The sequence below is a fragment of the Neurospora tetrasperma genome (genome assembly GCF_000213175.1).
Source record: "Neurospora tetrasperma FGSC 2508 unplaced genomic scaffold NEUTE1scaffold_6, whole genome shotgun sequence".
Lineage (NCBI taxonomy): Eukaryota > Fungi > Ascomycota > Sordariomycetes > Sordariales > Sordariaceae > Neurospora > Neurospora tetrasperma.
Window position 1 is genome coordinate 2,306,331 of NW_009799104.1, and position 19,392 is coordinate 2,325,722.

Below are 19,392 nucleotides of genomic sequence, written 5' to 3' on the forward strand. Positions count from 1 at the left end.
CCCATGTCCGGACCCATACCAAACATCCCAATCAGGAAATCGTTCAGTAATACAACAAGTTTTTGAGAAAGTCGCAAGTCACTCAACATAGCCACCGGAAAGCGATCGGCTGTTGTCGTATATAAGAGTGACCCTTCTCCACTTTGAGTTGTGGTGTAAGTACAACCTCCGCGGAGAACCTCATCGCCGAGTTGGAGTATTTATATAAGCATACCATCACCCCGCACCTCACCTCACTTAAAGCTCCGTTCCACGATCCTTCACCAACAATAACAACAACACCAAAGACACTTGAAATCAGAATCAACAAGATATACCAATAAACATGCACTTCCCAGGCCACAGCAGCAAGAAGGAGGAATCCGCCCAAGCGGCCCTCACGAAGCTGAACTCCTGGTTCCCCACCACCAAGAACCCCGTCATCATCAGCGCCCCCATGTATCTCATCGCCAACGGCACTCTTGCGGCCGAGGTATCCAAGGCCGGCGGTATTGGTTCGTCTCCCCTTCTCTTATTACCACTCACCCATCTCATCTACACCCCCCAGCACTAACACCACCGCGCAACCTTTTCCAGGCTTTGTCGCCGGCGGCTCCGACTTCCGCCCCGGCTCCTCCCACCTAACCGCCCTCTCCACCGAACTCGCCTCCGCCCGCAGCCGCCTCGGTCTTACCGACCGCCCCCTCACCCCTCTCCCCGGCATTGGCGTCGGCCTCATCCTAACCCACACCATCTCCGTCCCCTACGTAACCGACACCGTCCTGCCCATCCTGATCGAACACTCCCCGCAAGCAGTCTGGCTCTTCGCCAACGACCCGGATTTCGAGTCCTCTTCCGAGCCTGGCGCAAAGGGAACAGCAAAGCAAATCATCGAGGCTCTTCACGCTTCGGGGTTCGTGGTATTCTTTCAAGTGGGCACGGTGAAGGATGCAAGGAAGGCGGTGGCGGATGGGGCAGATGTGATTGTTGCGCAAGGGATCGATGCGGGAGGGCATCAGCTTGCTACAGGGAGTGGGATTGTGAGTCTGGTACCGGAGGTTAGGGATATGCTTGATAGAGAGTTCAAGGAACGAGAGGTGGTGGTTGTGGCGGCGGGAGGTGTGGCGGATGGGAGGGGGGTTGTAGGGGCGCTGGGTCTAGGTGAGTTTTCTTTCAGTGTTCTCTCTGGGGAAGTGAAGTGAAATGGATCAGGATAAGTGGTGGGTGAGTATGAAGAGATGGGTAATGATGTGCTAACTACCTGGTCAAATTGATTAATAGGCGCCGAGGGTGTGGTATTGGGTACTAGGGTAAGTTCTTCACCAGATCCCCCCCCCTTTTTTTTTCTTTTCCTCCTCCTTCTGGATGGGAAAACAAGTACTGACAAGCCTCCCTTTCAGTTCACCGTAGCAGTCGAAGCTTCCACCCCCGAGTTCCGCAGGAAGGTCATCCTCGAGACAAACGATGGTGGTCTCAACACCGTCAAGTTAGTCATACCCTTTTAACCCTGAACTGCACACCAGCAGCCGACTGACAACCAAATTACAGATCCCATTTCCACGACCAAATCAACAGCAACACAATCTGGCACAACGTCTACGACGGGCGAGCGGTTCGCAATGCCTCTTACGACGACCACGCGGCCGGTGTCCCCTTTGAAGAGAATCACCAGAAGTTCAAGGAGGCAGCGAGCTCTGGGGATAACTCGCGGGCTGTGACTTGGTCGTATGTTTTTTTCTCTCTTCTTTCCTTTATCTTGCAAAAAGGCTGTTGATGCTGTTTGCTAACTGGTATGTCTATGTGCAGCGGGACTGCTGTGGGTCTGATAAAGGACCAGAAGCCGGCTGGCGATATTGTTAAGGAGTTGAGGGAAGAGGCCAAGGAGAGGATTAAGAAGATTCAGGCTTTTGCTGCTTAAGGAGCGGCCAAGGGAGTGCCGTGTGGAAGGTGCGGTTGTTGCTTATGAAATATGACTAATGATGGGTGATTGAAGACAGGTCAATATTGTAACTACAGATCGCAAACGAGTTTGGTCTTCGGCTCCTTGGTGATATTTGACTGTGTTCAGCGTCTTCATTGCTCTTCGTCGTGATAGGCACGAGGGATTAACAGCAGGAACAGGATAGGCAAAGCGATTATTGATTTTTTGGGAGGGATGCTGGAGAGACGGTTGAACCAGAAAGTGAAGGGCCGCTGACATAGTCTCTTTGGACAGAGATCTGGTCTAATTCGACAAAGAACCAAAACACGTTCTAGTTCACACAACCCTTATATCTCTTGTCGTGTATACCATCGTTGTACGTCATCCAGTCATAGCATCCATCATACATAACATCATCCATGTTTGCAACATTACCTTTGCTGTTTACTCTCTCCTTCACAAACCCTCCCTCACCCCCTCCTCCCCATTACTCACTACCTTCTTCGCCACTTTCTCCTCCCGATCATACACTTTCCTACCACCAACCCACGTTTCCCTAACCTTAATCTTCCTCAATCCCTCCCCGTTGTCCCTAGCGGCCAACACTTCCAACGGCTCATCAAGCACCACCCAATCCGCAAATGCGCCCTCTTCAATAACACCCGTCTTCCCCTCTGTAAACATCCCGCCCGCCACCCCCTTGGTAAAGCCTGCAAGCGCCTCCTCAAGACCCAGTGCTTCATCAGTATACCAACCCTTATCGCCACCATCAGCTCCCTTGCCCGTATGCGGGTTCTTCCTCGTTACGGCCGCGTACATGCCCTCAAACGGGTTGGGCGGCTCAACGGGGAAGTCGGACCCCAAAACAGGCTGGACTCCCAGTTCGTGAATCAAGCTGCGCATACGGTAAGCTTCGGTGGCGGTGCGCTCGGGGCCCAAGCGTAACTCGGCGTAGGCCATGTCCGAGGTGGCGTGCGTGGGCTGGATGGAGGGGATGATGCCTAGATCACGGATGCGGGCTTGGTCGGTGGGGTGAATGATTTGTGAGTGTTCGATGCGGAAGCGGTGAGAGGCTTGCTGGCAGTCCTTAAGTGTCTTTCCGTCGGAAAGATTGCAGGCGTCTTTGAGGGCGGCTTCGAGGGCGTCGATGGCGTACCGGTTGGCCAGGTCGCCGATGGCGTGGATGTTGACTTGGTACCCCGCGTTGGACCAGGAGCGGGCAAGAGACTCGAGGGTTGAGCCGTTGACGAGCAGGGAGCCACGAGTGGAAGGTTTGTCGGAGTAAGGATCGATCATGGCGCTGCCCCAGGATCCTAAGGCACCGTCGGCAAAGAGCTTGACGCTGCGGATGGTGAGCATACCGTCTTCGTGCTGGGTTCTGACAGAGTTGGCCTCGAGCGGGCAGAAGACATTGCGCTCGCCGCACTCAATCATGGCGTACACGCGGAGAGTCCACCAGTCTTCGTTCCGGCTGGCTTCATCATACACCTTCAGGTCGGTCGGCGTCACGCCGGCGTCGTTCATGCCGACCAAACCGACCTTGTGCAGCTCCTTCATGGCAGTTTTGAGGAAGGTCTTCTTGCGCTCTGCGTCGGGCTTGGGCCATAGTGAAGTGACGATGTCCATGGCGTTGTCGCAGAAGACTCCTAGGCCCGGTTCCCGAATGATCTCGCCACCGGGGACCTCCTCCGGGAGCGACTCGGCAGGAATAAGGTCCAAGATGGCTTGCGAGACCCAGGTACAATGCACGTCGACTCGGTCGAGCATGATGTATTTACCCTTGAGAGCTGGGTCGGACTCGAGCATGGCCTGATGACTTGTTAGCAACCCTTTCGTTTATTTCTCTTCCGAAGCATAACAGATACTCACAGCACTAGGCATCTCCCCCAACACCATCTGATCCCAACCAACACCTCTCGCCCTATGATGTATCAAAGTCTGTCAGCCAGCCGTCCTCTCACTTTCCCTCCCGCGCAACACGCAGTACGTACTCTCCACCCCCATCATTCAATCCCTAATTTACTCACTCACTCACTCACTCACTCATTCACCCCTCTCAATAACTTACCAGTTTTCCTTACTCCCCACATCACTCCCCTCCCTTTCCCTCTCCTGCAAATACTCCTTAACTCTCTCCCTCACCGTTTCCACACTGCTCGCTCCGAACAGATCCACCGAATGCAAAAACTCTCCATACTGAACTAGATGTCCATGGCCATCCCAAATGCCCGGGATGACATGTCCCGCTTTGGTCTCCACCACCATGTTGTTCCCCCCATCCTCATCGAAATAATCATTATCCCCCACAATCAAGACATCCTCCGCCGAGTGAAACACCTTTGTAAACCTGCCATCGGGGGAAACGGAGAAGCAGTCGGCTTCTCTAGAAGAGCCGGCGGAGGTGAGAACCGAGGTGTAGCAGTAGGTCTTTGCTGTGATGGCAGAGCCGGAGTTGCGGATGGTGTTGGGGCTGAAGAGGGAAAAGGAGGAGGCGGGGTGGTTGAGGTGGATGAGGAAGGCGATGGCTAAGGCGCCGAGCGAGAGGCGGGGAGCCCAGTAGAGGACTCCTGGGGAGCGGGGGGTTGGTGGCGCCATTTGCTCCTGGTGCTTTGGTGATTGTGACCACCTCGCGCTGTCTTTTTGCGGCGAGTGTTGGCAACGGAGAAACTGACGTGATGAGTAGAGATGGTTCCCCTCAAATGAGCGTCGGAGTTACACAAAATGTGCCGAACAGATTTGTCAATAGTTCGGAGAGACAAGAGGAATATTTGCCCCGATGTCACTGTCATGCATCCAGATTTCCCGTTTATCTGCCGTGCGATAATGCAGGAACCCCCACGCCGGCCGCGAATATTAACCGGACTGCCGGAGCTGCAACATCTTCCGAAGTGCTCGGTCAGGTCTGACCGGGATCTCGATCCATCAAGTGAACTTCCAACAAGCAAGTCAAACGTCAAGGAGCGGATATGGTTGACAGAACCAAGACAGCTTATACAGCCAGGATGCTCTGCAGTCAGTATCGACTGCTTAGTGTAACACATAGCGAGTACCGGTATCCCTACGGGATGACGCACATAGTATGGGTCCCTTAGTGGGATATCAAATTATGTCTAGTGTACTACGTACGCGGTAAACTTTACAACCCATCTCCTGGTTCCTGATATGCAAACATAAACCACCCGCCCTCCTCTTTGTCTTCAGGGTAATCGTTGCAAGCACGAACTTGGCATTGCTTGATTCCATAATACCAACACACTTGAACGGATACCAGTAGCAGGATGCTGAAGCTCACTCCTTGAAGGATCAATAACAAGCAAACAATCCATTTATATACAGCTCTTGTGCACCGGAGAGGGGCGAGGTAACAGTAGTAATCTCCGGTGCCAATGAACTTCGCACCAAACTAAAAAGAAACCAAAAGGGGTGGGAAGATAAATTGATAAGAAAAAAAAAACCTGATGCTATCATAAATTCGACGCATGCCACCCAATACTCGTGTAGCAGTACCGTTCTTTCCTTCATGCAGCCATCGCAGCCATGCCACCATATCCCATATCACCATATTCGTCCCTCTGTCAATGATTAATCGCCCCTGTTTTTGTCCTTTTATTCTTGTCCGAAACCCATAGTCTCCTCCACAGCAATCGTAAGCTTTTGCTGCAGCATCTCCAGAGACTTGTACGGTGGCAGATCCAACCGGTTGAAACTGCACAAGAAAACAAAACCTGTTAGCAAAAGTCCTTACCACGTCTTCATCTCCGTATTCATACGTACCATGTATGCGCCTTGGGAAGATTCGTAATCTCTCCTGCCTTCTCAATCGTGAATCTACGAGGACCATCACTACCCTGGAGATCCTTGAATCCGTTGACTGGGATACGGGATGTGCCGGTCGTGAACTGGAGCAATCTCGACTTCTGCTCGCCATCCCACGACCGAACAGTCTGCCAGAAGAACTGGATTACCTCGTCTGACTCGGTATAACCACGGTAATCCGTGTGCTTCTTCCAGTCGTCGACATCGATCTCGGCAATACCACCAATCAACAGCTCAAGCTCGCGCTCATCAAACACGTTGATCAGATCCTGCGGGATAAGCTCATGGAAGCCATCCTTGAACGCCCGGAACTGTTGCTCAATGCGCTTTTCGATCCTCCACTTCACCATCAATTCGACATACTCTTTCTTGTTCTCGTTCGTGACCGCAATGTTCCTACCATTAGGGATTAGATCCTCCTCGGTGATTACGCCGAACCGCTCGTCTTCAGTAGAGAAGGTCGCGTCAAGAACGTCGGTGATGTCGTTATCCAGCATCCACTGCAGAGACCGATGGAAATCGGCATCCACACCCTCCATATCCGCCAAGCTGACAGCCTTTCCGAGAACCATCTTGTACAGAGCGCCAATAAAGAAGGCATCCAGGAATCGCCTGTGGAAAATAGCCAGACCTACGACCCGGCCGATGAACTTGAAATAGTTGAGATGCTCAGGGTTGATACCCGAGTGGGGGTTGATCTGGAGGGTGTAGTTATCGTGGGCCGAATACTCGAACAAGCAGTAGAATGGATTGAACATTTCGTGAGAAAGGAGGAAGAAGAACTCGCGCGACAGACCGCCGTAATCGAGGCCGTCCTCGCCGTCAAACTTGATCATCAATCGTTTCTTCAGGTCGGTCGCCGATTGCCTCGAAATCTCCGCGAACGAATCCTCGAAAATGTGCGATCTTCTGACCTTAATGTGACACTGTCCGGACATGATCCGCATAGCAGGCTGCGAACGGAAGTAGATGAGCTTCCTCCTGAAGTCTCTCTTGTACTGCGGTACGTTCTGGTCGAGCGACGAAGGCAGACGAGGATCATCCCAGGTCGTTGTCTTGGTATTGTGATCCACAAAGTAGACGCGAGCCGTGTTGGTGAGCCGCATCTCCCAACCACTAGGCAGGGGACCGAGCTGAGACACCGGCTGTTGTTGAATGGTCCCGTTCGTGTTGTTCTGGCCACCGTACATGCGAATGTACTGCTGGCGTCGAGGGTCGACCCAGGTAGTAGTGCGCGTGTTGTGGTCGACAAAGTACGGTCTTCCTTCTGGGGTAAACCTCTGCTCCCAACCAGCAGGTAATTCACCGGTTCCGGGGGTTGTCGCCCCGGTATGCATCATAGTGGCAGCATTGGCGGTGGCGGCAGCTTGCTGCTGCTGTAGCGTGGGGGAATTGGCGCCAGTGCGGTCCTCGGGAAGTGTTCTGTTCTGATGCCGTTGACGCTCGACTTGAGTATTGGCTTCGGCGGTACGGTTTTCGGCCGCCCCTGTGCCAGTTGGCCGATTCCAGCTCGTGGTCCGTGAATTATGATCAACATAATATGTCCTCCCCAAATGATCCTCGCGACGTTCCCAGCCAGCTGGCAATCTTCCCATTGAATCTTCGAAGGGGCTAAGCGTGCTATGGTGCCTGGCTTGCGCCGGAACGAGGGTCGACGGGTTCGTTGGGGCTGTTCCATTTGTCCCGGGGGTCGGGGCTGTCGACGACGACGAAACAGCCAGGCTAGCGGGTCGGCTTGCCAAAGTCATGTTATTGGCAGTTCCATTAGGTCCGGACATGGCTGATGAAGGACGTTCGTTCGCTCTGTCGTTAGAAATAACCGAACTCTGAGGGGTAAGTAGTGATGGCCTGCTCGAAGATGGAGGGGGACCGAGGCGACTCATGGTTGCTGTGAGGTTAGTAGATAGGTTTATGATCAGTTTGCCGTGCACCACGAGGTTGTCGGTCGATTTCTTAAGGTCCCGCGTGAGCATCTGATCTGTGGGTGTGGTGCATGTCAGTCCCGAATCGCGCTGTCAACCTGCAAACACATGTGAATTGCAGTGAAACCTTACCTTCCGCATCGGGAGCCAATTCTATTACGTCCCCTATCCGGACATTGATGACACCGAGGAAACCTTGGTCCTTCTTTTTGAACTTCTTTTGGTCGAACACCTGGACAGCCAGAATGCTGTCCTCATTCACTTTGCTACGTTTTATCAGCCAGCTGGCCCTTGGGCTGTCAAATCTGAGCTAAGGTCGAACCTACAAATCAAAGTGTTCGTTCCAGTATGGGTTTAGGGTGCGCTTGGAGACCTGGGTGGTCTTTGTCTGCTCACCGTTGATGGTAGCGACGGCGAACGGGTCGGGAAACCCTGTGATGATGATGCGGTTAGCATATGCCGCCTGGAAGTGGCTTAGAAGATGCATGACACCTGGCCACGGGGAGAAACATACTGAAGACATCTCGCTTGTATAGACCATCGGCGGCGATGACTAGAGGGGCATGTTAGTACACCGGTTGGTCATCGGACACATTCGTCGCAAAGGGGGCTGAGTACTTGTTACGCGGAGATTGGGCTGGCTTTAATCGTGGTGGTCGTTAGCTGGCTGTTCTCTCTCTTATGATCCGCGGTCCCTGAGGGCGACGCAAAGCAGACAAGATGGGTAGATGGAGAGTCTAGTCGTGGGAGAACTTACGCCGGCAGCCCCGAGTCCCGGCTGCTGGTCATTGTCGCAGATGGAGCGCGTCAACAAACTCGCACGCGGGGCTTTATGTTTCCGTCTCGTTTCTTGGACCAAGCAGAGGCTGGTCGCAATCGGTTCGGGTAGTCGGTCGCTCTCGCTCGTTTGGGATCGAGGACTCTCGGCTGGATGCAGGCGGGGCGGGGATGAAAGGAGGACAGGTCGACGATCGTACAAGCAGGCTGAACGATTGATACAAAAGGGCCAACTCTCGTTGCGATGGACACTGACGTTGACGAGAACGCGCAGTCACTGGCAACGGAATGGATGCGGCAGGGTGGATGAAATTCTGTAGGTGGCAGTAGGTGGTAGATGGAAGCTAGAGGGACTCTTGAGCGCCCGTAGGTGGTGAGGCTGTGCTGCTCTTGGTAACTCGTGTGTGGCCAGCCGGGCCCCCCGCTTTGGGTATCTTACGCTGTCAGGTAGTCACGGCGGCGGAAGGCGAACTGCAAGGAAAGGCCAAGCAATCCAAGAGGCCAAGGTTGGACGGCTGTGGCTTGGTAATACTAAGTAACCTAATCTCTGTACTAGCAAAGTCGGCAAGGCAGGTCTGATAGGAAACCACTTCTGTGAATCAACCAGTAGGTAGTCTAAACTCGCTCGGATGTCTAGGTTCGTCTGGTAAGGGTACCTCTAGTTAGTAGTGTTGAGGTTGAATGCTGTCGTTTTTTTGTCGCGGTGAAGCTGCTGGAAGTGGCGGGTGGGTGAGCTTGGGTTCGACGGACCAACCCCAAGAAGGTCCAGGTGAAGAGCTCAAAGACCTTCACTAGGTAAGTTGCAACCGACGGATGATAGAACCCAACCAAAGGATGGGAGGGAAAACGACCGAGGAACCTGGACGTCTTGCGATGTTGCAAAGGTGCAATGGTGCAACCAAGCCAAGAAATTGACAGTCCAAGTTGGATAGCATTGGTGAAGAGACCGGGGGAGGTGACAAGAGATAATGGTTCAACAGCATTAACAGAATGTATGGCTGGCCTAGCATACTCTGTGTAAAAAGCCTAACTTTTCAGTTAGTAGCTCAGGTATCGCATTAACGAGTGGCTACTTTTAGGCCAGGAACTAGTTAGCAGAAGCCTGCAAAGAGCGAGAACTGAAGCGGAAGGTGCGCACAGTGCGGGACTTCCACTTCTTCTCTCAAGTACAGTAGTTGGTCGGGTCATTCGAGTCCCAGACTCCCAGGGGGCCACATTCACTCCATGCCCGCTTGGCATGGACGGCATCCAGATCTCGAGATCAACATCAACAACATCATTGGCACACAAAGAGCAAACCTTGGTGTACATGGATCACATAGTCCCGTGTCTTTTTTTTTGAGGAGTTGATGCCTTGTGAGGAAAATATACCATGGCTCACGGTTCAGTCATCGACACAGAGTTAGAATAGCTATGTTGGTCTGAATGCCTTTCCATAACTAGTAAAGGACTTCCACCGACCGCCCCAAGCTCCGAGGTCCCTCCAGGGAACGCCAAGATTGTAGTAGTGTAGTGTAGAAGCAGTCTGTTCCAAAAACTCCAATAGGTAGCCCAACGATCGAGGATGATCATGATCTTGCGCAGATCTACCAGATATCAAGTCACTACCGAACTTTGAAGAAACCTCCAGAGGCAGTCAATTAGGAAAGTGAACACTCCAAACCTCAACCTTGACAATTCAACGCACAGCACCTCTACATCCCATAACGACGATACACCGCACGGGGTGCAAAAAGGCGTTCGCTAGCGTATCCCAGTACATGTAGTATACCCCCGTTGCCGCCGACCGAGACGCTGCTGTTCCAACAATAGCGCATCACTGACACAAACGCCGGTCATCTCCATTTTGATACCCCTCGCGTGCGACGCAACTGCGGGGCGTTACTGCATCTCTGGATTTTCAATCGAGGTTTCTTTTTTTTGTTGAGGTGCTTTTGACGATGGGGAGTTCATGGAGGCATACCCATCATATGTACACTATTTACACTACACCTACTAGTGCCTGTCATCATTGAAGCGAGACAGCAAAAGTGGAGCGCCCTTCGTTCGACACTTTTCAAAAGTGGTAATGCGCAATCCGCGTATAGCTCTTCTACTCACTCTACTATGCCTCAAAAACCAGCCTCTTCGAATTTCACCACAACCCGCCTTCGGTCTTATCGGAGCAAAGATGTCTTGCACAGGTGTCTGTTGGGTTGTCATTGGTATGCCCTTTATATGTTGGAGTAGTTCAATCTCGGTGGAAAATGTTGAGATGTAGGTTCGCGGCGAAGGCGGCGGCACCTGGCATCTGACGATCCGTGGACTCTTTTTTTTTTTTTTTTTTCTTTCTTTATCTTTAGTGTCGGAACAACAATAGCGGTGTGAATAAAGTAGCATCGCTACACTAATTCGAGCACATGTTCGCAGAGTGAAGTATCAAGTGATAGCTTCAATTGTTGCCAAAGCTAGTCATTATGTGGTGATGGCTAGCGGTAACAGACAGCCCATATTAAGCAACTTCGCTGATGATTCCCCTGAGCAGACATAGCCGTAGCAAATGTCGAACCGAAAAGTAGTAGACGGCGCTTATGCCAAATATCAAATACAAAAATTGAACGTGACATGAATAAACGAAGAAGAAATAAAAGAGCATATGGAATTGGCGTTTTCCTTCGTTTTACCCTCCCACCCATTGACGCCTTGCCGATACGCGCAGCCAAAATGAAAACTTTGAAAATCCCATTGCTCCCATGGTGCAAAAACAGGCCAAGACAACGAACCCTTCCTTTCCTCCACCATTCAAGTGTCCTCCTCTTCCCTGCTGATATATCCTAATCTTACAGCCATCAAAAGGGAAAAAAACGTTCCCATGAATCATGAGCAACACGTACACCGGGTTGCCTGATAGTGGTACCAGCTCAGATGAGATCGAGCCCATCTTCACAATTCCAGGTAGTGTCTGCGGATGTCAGAGAGGGGCCGCATACGGCTCTGATTGTCCTGATGGATGCGGGATCCTGTGCCGTATGTCAGACCACCACCAAAAAAACAACTAGTAAGGAGCGTAGCCTCCTCGGCCGCGTCCACGGTAGCCGCCACGGTAGCCTCCCCTAGGAGGGAAACCGCCCCGTCCACCGAAATAGCCCCCGCGACCGCCTCCGCGGAAGGAACCTCGACCGCCTCGACCGCCGCGCGACATGCCGGGAATATTCGTGCGCTTGGGGACGACCTTGATGTTGCGGCCCTTGAAGACACTCTCGTTGAGAACAAGGGCTTGTGCGACTAGGCTAGGCTCGGTGAATTCGACATACGCGTAACTATTGGATAAATGACACCGTCAGCGTATGTACTTGGGAGTAATCAGCTGGGAAAGAAGAGGAGATACGTACCCCTTGGGTTGACCGGTAAACTTGTCGAGGAGGATGGTGACACGGTTGATGGACCCGCAGCTCTGGAAGTGCGCCTGGATCTCCTCAGGCGAAGCCGAATAGTCGACGTTTCCGACAAAGATGCTCCGACTGTCGATATCCTCCTTGTTCTCGGTGAGCTCGTGATGCTGTTGGTCCAGACTAGCTTGCATCTCGCGGAGTTTGGCAGCCTCCTCTTCCATCTCGGCGACACGGCGCTTCATGGCCGAGATCTCCTCCTGTTCACGATTACTTGGTGTTAGCGCCTGCACTCCGCGTGGAAGCAAACACGGTGGATCGTATCGCTGGGCTTGGGCCGGAGCTGGCGCACCTCATCATCGTTGACATCGTCTCCCGCGTTCTGCTGCTCTTGCTGCTGCTGCTGCTGCTGCTCCTCCTCCTGTTGCTCCTGAGCGGCCTCTTGGGGCTTCTCCCCCTCGTTCACCACAGACGACATGTTGCGAGTATGATTGGTTGGAGAGCGGCTTGTCGCGATTGTGTCGCGTGCAATACGGTCAGTCAGGCCTTGGTTGCGTAAAGAAACTGAAGTTGGCAGGTTAGTGAGAGAAACCTGAATGAGCGGGATCGAAAAGTGGTGGTTTGGGTCAGGCTGGCGCAACGGGCTGTAGGAGCGAGGCCAAGGTGGTCAGGTTGTTGGTCACCGATGCAATGGTGGAGGAAAAGGAATACAAAAGTGGGGAGGGGTCCGCTCCCGTGGACCTTCGAAAAGACGGGACCTGGCTGGAGCAAGGGATGGGGAGGGGACTGGACCAGGAACCTTGAAGCCCAACTCTTTAACTTACTTTTAGTTGAACGGGACAGCACCGCCTTTTTGTAGAGCCTTGAGAACCTTGTTGCGAGAAAGAATGTGTTTGTTGCGTGGTGGGATGGGGCTGATGATGGCACAATCGGACTGAAAGACGGGCCCTGGTCGACGCAAAGAAAGTCGTTTGGCCTTCTGCAGCTGTTCCGTCACGTCTTCTCCATGTGCGCTTTGATGGGGAAATTGGAATCGGGGGGTTCTCCAAAACCTTGGGCTGGGTGACGGGACGCCGAGGGAGGGTGGCGTGAGTGTAGTGATAAGCACTGCTTGGCTCCTAAGTAGATAGGGAGCACGTGCCTCCCTGCTCGTGCACTGAGCCGAGATAACGACCTGGGACTTTGGGAGGAACTTGGACTTGCACTGCGCAAGAACTTTGTGAAATGCTTCACGCAAAGTCATTGGGATCCTCAACGATCGTCTGTATCAGACACAGGTAGTTTGACTAGTTCCTCTTTCCATTACTTACCTGAATCGGCATTACCTTACGACCCAACGCGAGCTACAACTTTTCATTATCGGCAGGGAGAGTTTCGGGACTGATGATTTAGATGCGTGTTTGGTAGCTGTCTGCCAGTCAACATTTTGATTCAGGCACTACATGTACTGCCTGAGTTCTCTTCCCAGACTAACTGCCGTCAACGTCACTTACCTCAAACAGACACATTGATGTATCGTCCCTCCATTGTTGTCTCTGATCCTTCGATCACCATTTTAGCAAGATATGACACTCCGAAGACCATCGCAATAACATACAGAGGATCGAAACTCAATTGTCATTCTCGGCATCTTCGAACCCACATTGAAGCCCTCGATACCCATCACTACCTTGGCTCCATAAGGTACAATATTTATCAAGCTCTTGACTAAGGACCAGACGTAGAAGTCGGTTAAGCCAATTGTATCTTCATTAAGCACCGATCACCTGGTTGAAATGCTGTAACCCAGGTCAAAGTTGCCTGGACGCTTATCGAGGCCAACGTCAGAATATACCTCCTGCGAAGACATCATCAGGCGCGGGGGGGTTAACCGAATACTCGTCTCCTATTACTCGCATATTGATAGGGGCAATATAACTTACTGTCCCAACTTCCCAAGTGGGTGCGTCTCGTGGCAACAGCGAGCGCAGCAGAAACCACGATACCAATTAGGGCAGACATTGTCTTCGTTGCCTATCTCATGCCATTCAGTACCTGATCATCTTCAACTTCGGGATGCCTCTGGCAAAAATGGCCGGCGCTATCTTAGATAGAGAGCGAACATATCCTAAAACGCAACGGGGTTGACTGTAGCTAGTGCGGCTGGCAGTTATGACCAGCCAGTTCGAATTCCCCTCGGGGTACATAAGATTGGGATTCAGAGGGCTTAAGTAGGTCCTCTCCGTGGTCAAGCCGTCGTTGGGCTAGGAAACCAGTGCGCGGTGCGCGGTGCTGGTGGTACAATTCTCAGAGCCGGCAGCTGGTCAGTTCGAACTTTGACTTGGGCGGTTGAGCTGTTTGTCCCTTATTCTCTTCTTCCAAAATATCTCCTCCGGCAGATTGACAGGCAGGATCAAGCTCGCCTGTTCCCCGTTGAATTGCGGTTCTTTTTCAAAGAATCTCAGATGTTCGGTCCTTTTGCATGCCTGCGCATCGAAAGGCTGATAGCTGTTGCCAAAGCAACTTGACTACATATCTGGAAAGACAATGGCTTACTGTAGTTTCCATATCCTTACGCAACACCTTCTCCGGAAGCACGGAGTTCTGCGATTCGTGAAGTAAAGGGATTCTGAATTGTGAAAAATCCACCTTGAGATCCTACTGGAAATAGTTTTAACTGAGCGTCTCCTCCAACATCACTTCCGGCCCCTCGAGAGTGGTATTTCATGTGAAGATGTTGGACATGGGTTATAAATCACTAACGGTGTGTGAGTCTCAACACAGACGGTGGTTCATACTCGTCAGGGCTTGAATTACCTTCCGACCCTATGCGCCAGCGTGTATGGTTTTCCAGGACCGAAAGGAGTATTGCTTAAACATTATGGACGTTCGAACTAACATTTTGGCCTTTATAGTATGTGAATCTTATCTGTCCTCCAATCAAAATCGGAAGCCATTCCAAATCGGGTATGGTGTAGCGGTAACATCGTTGACTCTCACTTCTTAGGAGTGACTGCTCTCTCAACAGCCCCGGGTTCGACTCCCGGTATCCGAGTCACAACATTCTTTTTTTGAACATTTTGCAATTGCTGCCAGGGCCATCCAGCAAAGCATAAGAGTAGTTAGTCCTAGTTTTTTTTTTTCCGTGGGATTTGGATTTTCTTTATAGCAAACTGAATCTCGCAGTGTCAACATCTCATTACCTTTTTGCCTTTTTCCCTCCTGTCTAAATGTTAGTATACTACGTAGACTTTTTCCATCGTTGTCCCTGTTGGAAGATGCCATCTTCAGGCCATCGAGTCATTACCTAGCGAACCCATCCAGCGTCTAGGATATAAAATGCAAGTATTCAGATCTTAAGGTGACCCAAACTTTGGTCGACAGTAGGAAACGACATTATGAAGGAGAATCACTTGACGAGACGATGCCACGAGCTGTCGAGACACCGGACAAACCTGTGGTCCTTCATGGTACGTAGACAACTGTTGGAAGAAAGCGTGTTTCTATGGCGACGCTTGTCAACAAACACCCCTTTTTCTACTCGTGGGTGTTAGCCTTGGCGCGATACAACCTTATTTGGCGAAGCCAAGATCGAGCCTGCACTTAAACGCAGGTATGTAAATTGACTACACGGACATGGCGTGTAAAACAGTGTATTTAGTCAGCTTATGATTATATCTGAACATCATGTATAAGGATGGGACTGAGTATGATTTTAGTCGTCATCTTCCAGCCAGAGACATGATCTATCCAAACCGACGGGAACGCCAGGCACCCGACTGTCCATTCTGTTCCTGCTTGCTCGCTGCAGTGTACTGCTGCTTTGGCGGCAGCGCTACCCCGCAACGCCAACCCCACTGTCCATGTACTTCTGTAGGTAGGTGGAGGTTCTCCGCCGCGCGTCCCACTGCATCATCGTCCAGGCTCCAATGGGCTCCATCTAGCTGACACCGATCTGACACCTTGGAACAGCTCCCCCTTGTTACGAGCTCCCCCCAGCTGGGTTGATACCTTAGCCCCCTACTGCGTATAATAAACAAACACCAACTCGCCGATCACTTACTCTCGCGTCCCCAAGCTATCTACGAAACAACAGACAAAAGAGTCAAGGAGAACGATATGCCCATCGAAATCGACAAGATCTTGGCCGCTGCGCCCGCCACAGCCCGGGGTCAGGCCACCCAGCTCTCTTGCGATCCCAAGGGCGAGCGCATAGTCTACGCTGTAAGTCTTCTTCACCGCCAGCAATACCATCGCCAGCCAAAGTACACTCGAGCTTACCAAGACACATCCTTGGAACCCCGCAGTCCGGCAAATCCATCTTCGTTCGCACCATCGACGAGCCATCCAAGTCCCTCCAGTATACTGGCCATACAACCACTACTACCGTTGCCCGCTTCTCGCCATCAGGCTTCTGGGTTGCTTCTGGTGATGTCTCGGGCAAGGTGCGCGTCTGGGACGCTGTCGGTGCCGAGAACACCAAGGGCGAATACTCTATCATTTCCGGCCGCATTAACGATATTGCCTGGGACGGCGACTCACAGCGTGTGATTGCCGTTGGTGATGGCCGCGAGCGATTTGGCCATGCTTTCACCGCTGACAGCGGCAACAGTGTTGGTGAGGTTACGGGCCACAGCAAGGTTGTCAATGCCGTCAGCATAAGGCAGCAGCGGCCATTGCGTGCGGCTACGGTGTCGGACGATGGATCCATGTGTTTCCTCCACGGCGCACCCTTCAAGTTCGCCGATAAGGCGTCGGAGCACAAGGGATTCGTTACCGGCACGGCGTTCAGCCCAGACGGTGCAACATTGGTCACAGTCGGTGCCGACAGGAAGATCCAGCTGTACGATGGAAAGACGGGCGCACCAACCAAGACGATCGGCGAGGGTGTCCACACGGGTGGTATCTATGGCATCAGCTGGGCTTCTGACTCGAAGCATTTCGTCACCTCCAGCGCCGACCAAACTGTTCGCGTATGGGATGCCGAGTCGGGCAAGAACACCGAAACCTGGCGGTTCGGGCCCGAGGGCAGCGTCAGCATCCCGGACCAGCAAGTTGGCGTAGTCTGGCCGCATGGCCGTACCGACGGGCTCATTATCAGCCTCAATCTCAATGGGGACCTCAACTACCTGGTTCCGGGCAATCCCAAACCGATCCGCGTTGTTCAAGGCCACAACAAGAACATCACCGCCCTCGGCGCCAGTCCCGACGGTAAGGCTCTTCTGACGGGTAGCTTTGAGGGCCGCGTCCTGAGCTGGGACCTCGCCGCGGGCACCGGAACCGTTGTCGACGGCCAGTCGCACTCCAACCAAGTGACCCAGTTCGCCCTCCCCCCCTCGGGCGGCACCGTCTACAGCGTCGGCTGGGACGACACTCTGCGCTCCGTCGACGTGTCTGCGAACACCTTCACCGGCTTATCCACCAAGCTTTCCGCCCAGCCCAAGGGCGTCGCCACCACCAGCGACGGCAAGTTCGTCGCCGTGGCCGCCCACACCGGCATCCAAGTCTACCAGGGCCCCGACCTCATCTCCGAGCTCCCGACCACCTTCACCCCCACTGCCATCGCCGCCTCCCCCACGGACGCCTCCGTGATTGCCGTAGGCGGTGACGGCAACACAGTCCGCATCCACTCGCTCTCCAGCTCTGACGGGACTCTCTCCTCCCAGCCCGTCGCCGTCCTTACCAACTCCTCCGCCCAAATCTCCACCCTGTCATTCTCTCGCGACGGCAAGTTCCTGGCGGCCGGCAACTCAACGGGCAAGATCGTCGTTTACCGCACCAGCGGCTCTGGCTCGTGGGAAGTGGAAACCGACCGATGGTCGGCCCACACGGCGCGCGTGCTAAGCATCGCGTGGAACGAGGCCGGCACGCATGCCGTCAGCGGCGGGCTAGACACGAATGTTTGTGTTTGGAGCTTGGCGAAGCCAGGGAGCAGGACGAGCGCGCCGAACGCGCACAAGGACGGCGTGAACGGGGTGGCGTGGACGGAGGAAGGTACGGTGGTTAGCACGGGTGTGGATGGGGCGGTTAAGGTCTGGAAGGTTTCGGGGTTGCCATGAGGCGCTGGCGCGGGTATGGGGACTGACCAACGAGATATGGAGGGGATTGTCAAGGTAACCAAACTATGCTTGACCCTTTTACATGAAAGGACTGCCTTACTTATGACTGATGGATTTGAGCAGGCGAGCAAGTTTAATTACAATGAAATTGAAGATATGTGCTTACATGGCATGGCTGTAGCTACTCGTATGATGAAACCCTCTCGTGGATAGGGGTCTCCGTGGATGGCGAACATTTTCAGATTCAAAACTCTCTACTAATGGCATTTCCTTTGCGCTTCATAATGCTCACTCCAACATAATACCACCACATACGACCATCGATGGTAGAAAACTCGGGATCCCGTCCGCTCTCCCATAGATAAACTACCAATCGCCTGACTAGTAGTTGGGTCGGTGACGACCAGCGAATCCCAGGTGTTGTATGTCTTTTTTTCTTTTCTTTCTTTTTTCTTGGGGGGGGGGGGGGGGTTTCTTTTCTTTCTCCCACCGTCTGCGACTTCCACCGTCTTTTTTTAGTTTCGATCAACTTGTGCTCTGGATATATCTTGGTGAAAAACAAGTATGCGGATGGCCGAGGGACATTCCATCCCTTCGAAATTGAAGATACTGTCCGTGAAGTGACAGAACGCATCGGGGTGGAATTGCAATCGCAAACTCAGACGTCTCGTCATATCTTCGAATAATCTGCTTTGCGCAAGCCAAAGTAGAAAAGGTGCCGTACCAATAATTCGATCGAGGGTTAAGGGCTTCAGAGAACTGTACGTGTATTTGCTGCAGGTTGTCATTCAGACAGGCAAATTTGGCAAAACGTAAAATCGATGTGCAACCAGGCAGTTTAGAATAGGTAGTTGAAACGGCCGGGGACGGAACTATCGACGTCAGTTGACTGCAACTTCTGTAGTGCTAAGTGTAGAAGACAGTTGGTGGATGACCCTGGCTTGTTGCCGTTCTCCGCGACACCGGATTGATGAGAATTTGGAACTGTCTGCTTCTGAATCTCGAACAAAGGGGAATTTCCTTTGCTCTTGACGTGCAATTAGATATTCACACACGTATACCCACATGGTATCTCAGCTTTTTGCACAATACTGCACTGCAGTGTCGAGCATCGAGGTGGTAATCAAGTGGCAAGAAAGCAGGCTTCTGTTGTACCTCAAACATTTCCATTTTTGACAAACGTCTACATAGTAAGTCTTTGCCCTGTTTTTGTCAAGAAATCACAGGACAAAAAGTCTTGACATACTCACACAATGTTGAACATCATTTTCCCCAACTCAGCTGGCCCCAAAAAGAAGGTTTACGGGTGCATTGCCGCATTCTGGGTTGCAGAGTGAAAAGGCTAGAGAGACATCGATGTCAAGCGATAAACGATCGACTAGTGTAGCCCAAGAAGAATTCCCGATTAGGCGAAATTTTCGGATCTGGATAACGAGCCCCGGTGTTGGAGAGGCAGCACAATATCATCACGTCATTCCGGGCAGCTTACACTAATATCCATTCAACTTCCACGCCTTCCTATTGACACAAACCATCGAAAATTTGCAGAGTTCATTGATTGAGCGTTTCGT

General features: G+C 52.4%; 6 protein-coding genes across 6 annotated transcripts; 3 read left to right on the forward strand and 3 right to left on the reverse strand.

Annotated features, from left to right (window-relative positions):
* Positions 1-265: 265 nt before the first annotated feature.
* On the forward strand, positions 266-2,032 carry NEUTE1DRAFT_118227 (FMN-dependent 2-nitropropane dioxygenase; the record flags this gene model as incomplete). The annotated part of the gene is made up of 6 exons (XM_009856192.1): positions 266-494; positions 577-1,140; positions 1,261-1,289; positions 1,380-1,465; positions 1,528-1,704; positions 1,786-2,032. The coding sequence occupies 6 exons, from the start codon at positions 326-328 to the stop codon at positions 1,895-1,897; spliced, it is 1,137 nt and encodes a 378-aa protein (XP_009854494.1).
* Positions 2,020-4,495, reverse strand: NEUTE1DRAFT_69311 (uncharacterized protein; the record flags this gene model as incomplete). Its single annotated transcript, XM_009856193.1, has 2 exons — positions 2,020-3,709; positions 4,043-4,495. The coding sequence occupies 2 exons, from the start codon at positions 4,493-4,495 to the stop codon at positions 2,357-2,359; spliced, it is 1,806 nt and encodes a 601-aa protein (XP_009854495.1).
* A 702-nt stretch (positions 4,496-5,197) lies between these two features.
* NEUTE1DRAFT_87999 (uncharacterized protein) lies at positions 5,198-8,439 on the reverse strand (the record flags this gene model as incomplete). Its single annotated transcript, XM_009856194.1, has 7 exons — positions 5,198-5,606; positions 5,675-7,694; positions 7,771-7,922; positions 7,965-8,070; positions 8,153-8,191; positions 8,257-8,279; positions 8,396-8,439. 7 exons carry the CDS (start codon positions 8,425-8,427, stop codon positions 5,507-5,509), a joined length of 2,472 nt encoding a protein of 823 aa, XP_009854496.1.
* Positions 8,440-10,826: 2,387 nt separating this feature from the next.
* NEUTE1DRAFT_69316 (uncharacterized protein) lies at positions 10,827-12,406 on the reverse strand (the record flags this gene model as incomplete). The annotated part of the gene is made up of 3 exons (XM_009856195.1): positions 10,827-11,714; positions 11,787-12,043; positions 12,094-12,406. 3 exons carry the CDS (start codon positions 12,259-12,261, stop codon positions 11,450-11,452), a joined length of 690 nt encoding a protein of 229 aa, XP_009854497.1.
* A 1,447-nt stretch (positions 12,407-13,853) lies between these two features.
* NEUTE1DRAFT_103996 (uncharacterized protein) lies at positions 13,854-14,267 on the forward strand (the record flags this gene model as incomplete). Its single annotated transcript, XM_009856196.1, has 3 exons — positions 13,854-13,905; positions 13,998-14,118; positions 14,162-14,267. 3 exons carry the CDS (start codon positions 13,854-13,856, stop codon positions 14,265-14,267), a joined length of 279 nt encoding a protein of 92 aa, XP_009854498.1.
* A 1,614-nt stretch (positions 14,268-15,881) lies between these two features.
* NEUTE1DRAFT_49936 (uncharacterized protein) lies at positions 15,882-17,821 on the forward strand (the record flags this gene model as incomplete). The annotated part of the gene is made up of 2 exons (XM_009855589.1): positions 15,882-15,986; positions 16,070-17,821. The coding sequence occupies 2 exons, from the start codon at positions 15,882-15,884 to the stop codon at positions 17,819-17,821; spliced, it is 1,857 nt and encodes a 618-aa protein (XP_009853891.1).
* Positions 17,822-19,392: the final 1,571 nt, after the last annotated feature.